At 28.7% G+C, this 4,845-nt stretch overlaps 1 protein-coding gene across 2 annotated transcripts; it reads right to left on the bottom strand.

Annotated features, from left to right (window-relative positions):
- Nucleotides 1-2,032: 2,032 nt before the first annotated feature.
- MYB62 (myb domain protein 62) lies at nucleotides 2,033-3,705 on the bottom strand. 2 transcript variants are annotated; one of them, XM_020682430.3, is made up of 3 exons: nucleotides 3,315-3,705; nucleotides 2,979-3,108; nucleotides 2,033-2,908 (listed from the first exon to the last, which is right to left on the bottom strand). In XM_020682430.3, exons 1-3 carry the CDS (start codon nucleotides 3,499-3,501, stop codon nucleotides 2,269-2,271), a joined length of 957 nt encoding a protein of 318 aa, XP_020538089.1. In that variant the 5' UTR covers nucleotides 3,502-3,705; the 3' UTR covers nucleotides 2,033-2,268. The 2 variants fall into 2 exon arrangements, with proteins under 2 accessions (XP_020538089.1, XP_012082112.1); XM_012226722.4 differs by having other exon boundaries at nucleotides 2,033-2,887; nucleotides 3,315-3,690.
- Nucleotides 3,706-4,845: the final 1,140 nt, after the last annotated feature.

Here is a 4,845-nt window from a genome sequence, read left to right as displayed (position 1 = left end):
CATATTTCATCAAGCTATGTCCTTTCAACAGCGGTACAATTTGAGCCCTCCAAGTTGGATAATTCGTAGCAGTGAGTTTTAGAGGCAGCTGTGCACCATTAATTGTTACAAGAGAATGCTCAGAAGAATGAACAACAGTGCCGCTACCTGAAGCCATGTCAAAGTAAAGAAGAAAGAGATTGAAAGAAAATCAGAGATTGGATTGGAAAAAGCGTTTTAAGCTTTGTGCTCTGATACCATATACAGAAGACTATAGAAAAGAAGAGATGATCGTATTGTCATTAGTATGCTGTTTAAATACAAGAAGAGTCCTATACTAAATAGTATATGGTTACAAAATAAGTTACAACAGAAATTATCTATCCATAACAACCTAAACAAACTTTATCAATATCTGTTAACTCTTATCTCCAATAATCCTTTCCTTTCTGTTATTTAAAAAAAAAAAAAAAATTAAAATATGTTATAGCAAGTGTGCCATGAAGTTGTACATTTGGACATGACTCCACCTCTAATCCTATGTGTGGTCACTTCCATCCATCATTTCTTTGAACTGACCGCCGCCTTTCTAGTCATCTCTTTTTTATTTTTATTTTTTTTTTGACGTTTCCATTCAGGTTTACAGGTCAAGGAGAAAATTTATTATTTTTTATGGAAAATTTAATGAAAACAAACAAAATGAGTGAGAAAAGTATACGGTTTGAAAGATATTACTGTTTCAGGATGATCATAATTAGTTTTTTGACATGTTTCAGAATGATCATGATTATACTGTTTCAAAGACATGCCATATGTTTAATGTAGTTGATAAGAATTTGGCTATTTTTTTATTAATATAAAAGTGAATATATTAAAAAAATACTAAAAAAAGCCAAAAAATTAAAGACAAAAAATCAAAAAATCAATTTATATCAGAATTCCTTTTTTTTTTTTTTTTTTCAATCTATGGATTGATAAGAAAAATCAAGAAATTAAAGACAAAAAAAGCCATCAACACGGGTTAATGTCGTTGGTGCTCTCTTAATTTAGAACTTTCGCATTTAATTATGCCTACGTTTTAATTTATAATTTAAAAATACTTCAATTTTAATTTTATAACAATGAAAGTACCTTTAGCCGTTTTAGTTAAGTTTCCAGCACCGGATTGCTGAATGGCATGATATGTCTCATATAAAAAATTAAAAGACTATCTAGGTGTCATATTATATATTTTTTTTAGAAAATACTTTTAAATAATAAAAATTAAACCATGGTTAATAAATAGTTTGCTTTTTTTTTCTTTTTTTCCCTAAACAGTTGTATATGAGTCATCTTTAATGATTAATTATAGACTTTTATTTTTTTCCACAAATAATTTTAACTCATAAGGTGAAAGAAAAATTGGATTTGTTTAGATTTTAAAAATTTTTAATGAATTTATTAGTAGAAATTTGTTTGTTTTATATGTGCATATTCATTTTAAAGATTTACAACATTAACTATTAGATCTTTTTATGTCTATCAGCTTAAACATTTCGAGCGGTTTTACTATTAAATATACATGTTACTATTTAATTGTATAAATAAAAAACTATTCTTTTTCAACAAAATTAATAAAAGTTTTAAAGATAAAATAATTACCTAATATATCAAATTTTATTTGCCCAAAAAATTTTTAAAATTTTAATAAATAATTATAAATTTTTACCATGTCATTGTTAAAACATTTAGAATGCATTTATGGAATTGAAATTATATTATAAAAAAAATTTAAACAGTCTTGGTTACTTGCAATAGCAAGTTAACATTGATAAATGGCACAAAATAAGAGTTCGGTATAGGTACAAAATTTTTGAATTCTCCGCCGTAGAAAAACCATTAAATTTGAAATATTTTTAAATTACAAATTGAAGTGTAGACACAATTAAATGCAGAGGCCTTAGATTGTGAAACATGAGTGAAATTAACCCATCAACAAGGACACACTTTCAAATAATCAAAATCAAGTTCACCAAGTTACATAATTAATTTCTTATCATATATTTAGACTCCCTTGTTGAACTACAAAATTTAAGTTTTTATAAATGATAGTTACATTGCACATCCTTACAAATAAAAACACAATGTAGATCAGTACGATGTCTGAGTCAATGTGATGTATATATATTATAATTTATATATAATGTGTATGGACCCTAATCATAATAACAGAGCCACCCTAGCTAAGCTTGGATCATCTTCTATATATATGATCAACTGTAGATAGATTCCTCTTCTCTTTCTCTTTCACTAAAGTCTAAACTGCCATATATCATCCATGTTCCATAAAGTGTCTGCCATGCCATCATCAAACGCCCAATTATTGCTTTCTTCCATCTGGCATTCTTTTGTTGAATCATGAAAAGTGCCAATTTCAGGCATTGGATTGAATCCTTCCATGTCATAGTAACTCTCATTCATGATTAGATTGTTGTATACATTTTCATCAAGAAGAGGAGGACTTGCTCTGTTTTCAAGAATTTCAGGTTGGTACTGAGAAATTTCTGTGGAATCTGGATTGGTAGTAGTAGTACCAGTTATGGTGGGAAGATGATAAACACTTGTAGGGCTTTCATTTTCAAGAATTGGGTATTGTTGAGGAAAAGAATTATTATCAGGTAATGTGAAATTTGCAAGTTCATGGGTTTCTGAATCTTGAAGGGTTTTTAAAGGAGAAAAAGAACAAGAATTGGCTTGCTCTACTTTTTGAAGCAATCTTGGCATCCAAAAACACCTAACAGCATCAAGAAACCTCTTGCTGTTAGACTCAATGTTTAGTTGACGGGCCTGTCTTTGCACTCTTGTTCTCCAATAGTTCTTGATTTCATTGTCTGTTCTTCCAGGCAGATGCTGTGCAATTTTTGACCACCTAACACAACAACATAGAAATCTTGAAACTTTTTTACCACTTTAGTTTAATTAACATCATAATTAAATAATTTAATTAATTAAATAGTTACCTGTTACCCCACTTGGAGTGCAATTCAAGAATCAAGAGTTGTTCTTGTGGAGTGAGGTTGCCACGCTTAATGTCAGGCTTTAGATAATTTAACCATCTTAATCTGCAACTTTTTCCAGTTCTTTTCAGCCCTGAAAAGCAAATATTAAAAATGAGTTAACAAAATTATATTAACTAATTAACTTTTTATGGTTCATGATTATATAATAATGCTAATTAATTAATGTATCCTTTTGTGAAATATTAATTAATTATTATTATCTTTGAAAATTCTATTAAAAAAATCTTGAATATCACAGAATCAAAAGCTCTAGTTATTTGGTAATGAATTAATTACCTGCATATTTTGCTAACATATTCCAACGACCTTCGCCGTGGCGAGCAATGTAATGAGTGAGCAAAGTATCTTCTTCAAGAGTCCAGGGACCTCTTCTTAGCTCACTTTCTTCTTCACTAGAATTATTAGTAATATTATTACACATCCTCTTTGTAACACTAGACATAGGTGCTCTCATACTCTGCATCAATGCTCACTATGTGTTTGTGGTTATTTCTAAGAGAGAAAGGATTGGTTTGTTTAAGGTTTCCTTGTAGTTTTTTACTAATAAAATGAACAGAGAGAGAGAGAGAGAGTTATAGACCCAGAAAACTCAAAGTTTTAGAACTAGAAGAAAAAGTAAACCTTAACATTGGAGTTTTCTCCACATGTTCTTTCCTTTATATACAAAAATAAATGGAATTTTCTTTAGATGGGATTGGTCGTGTAAGAGGTGCAATGGGTTCTAAGCCTGCAAAAGTTGCAAAAAAAAAAAAAAAAGCTACTAGCTAATATACTAGGGTATGGTCCACACTTGAAATTTTAATGGGTCCTACTCTTTACTTATCACTACAACTACAAAATAACATATTCCATTTGTTTAAGTTAAGACTTTCTTTTTTTTTTTTTCTTATTTACTTTAAACTATCAGATTAAATCTAATTTTGTTGGTGCTCGCGCTACACGTGAGGCTCATAAAGTGAAGCATTCTTCGTCCTCATAAGTATGAAATATTTAAATTTTTATTTAAAAAATCTGAGTATTTTTTATTTAAATAATTTCATAGGTGAGACTTTTTATTTTTAAAAAAAAATTATTTTTTTGGAGATGAGACACTTGTTGAAGTTGGAATATTCAAAGGCATGTTTTTTTTTTTTCTTTTAACCATCAATCAAGAAAGAAGCAAATCAAATAGCCATTGATCATGCAAGTACAAAGTGGGTCCTATTGCTTTATATCCCACCAATTATATAGATACTTGTATTCATAATTTTTTATTTATGGAGAGAGTAGCTAAGCTAAGCTAAGCTAGAGAGAGAATCCATTACATATATCTATATTTTTAGGCCTCCATTTAAAAGCAGAATAATAAAAAGTAGAAAATCCATTTATTTGTCCTCAAGAGCAATTATTTAGCCCATTTTCTCTTTTTTGATGCACTTTAAGAAACGTGATTGACTCAACAAAATATATTATAAGTAATTTCCACAGCTAAACAAATAATCATTCAGTTTCTTAATTAGTAGAGAAGAAAAATATTGAAACTTTATTTCGAAAATTTTTATCTCAAAATGACTGTTTTGTTGGTTTAGGAAGTCATATATTTTTCTGCTTCTTCAGACCCATCAAAGCTAAAGGAATACACCCACCAGGGTCGCATATAAATCTTTTTTTTTTTTTAATAGAAGAAATCAGAATAAAAATTTCATTAAAAGAAAAAACGTATGCTGATACGAGATATAGATGAATATATATATATATACTCTCCGTCTTATTTTATCTTCTTGTTATTTTTTTCTGGATATCTTAAAATGTTTATAAGGTTTCTAAA

The sequence above is a fragment of the Jatropha curcas genome, chromosome 10 (genome assembly GCF_041381405.1).
Source record: "Jatropha curcas cultivar XTBG-Jc1 chromosome 10, XTBG_Jcur_1.0, whole genome shotgun sequence".
Lineage (NCBI taxonomy): Eukaryota > Viridiplantae > Streptophyta > Magnoliopsida > Malpighiales > Euphorbiaceae > Jatropha > Jatropha curcas.
The sequence above is the reverse complement of the archived record's forward strand: the minus strand, read 5'-3'. Positions and strand labels throughout refer to the sequence as shown.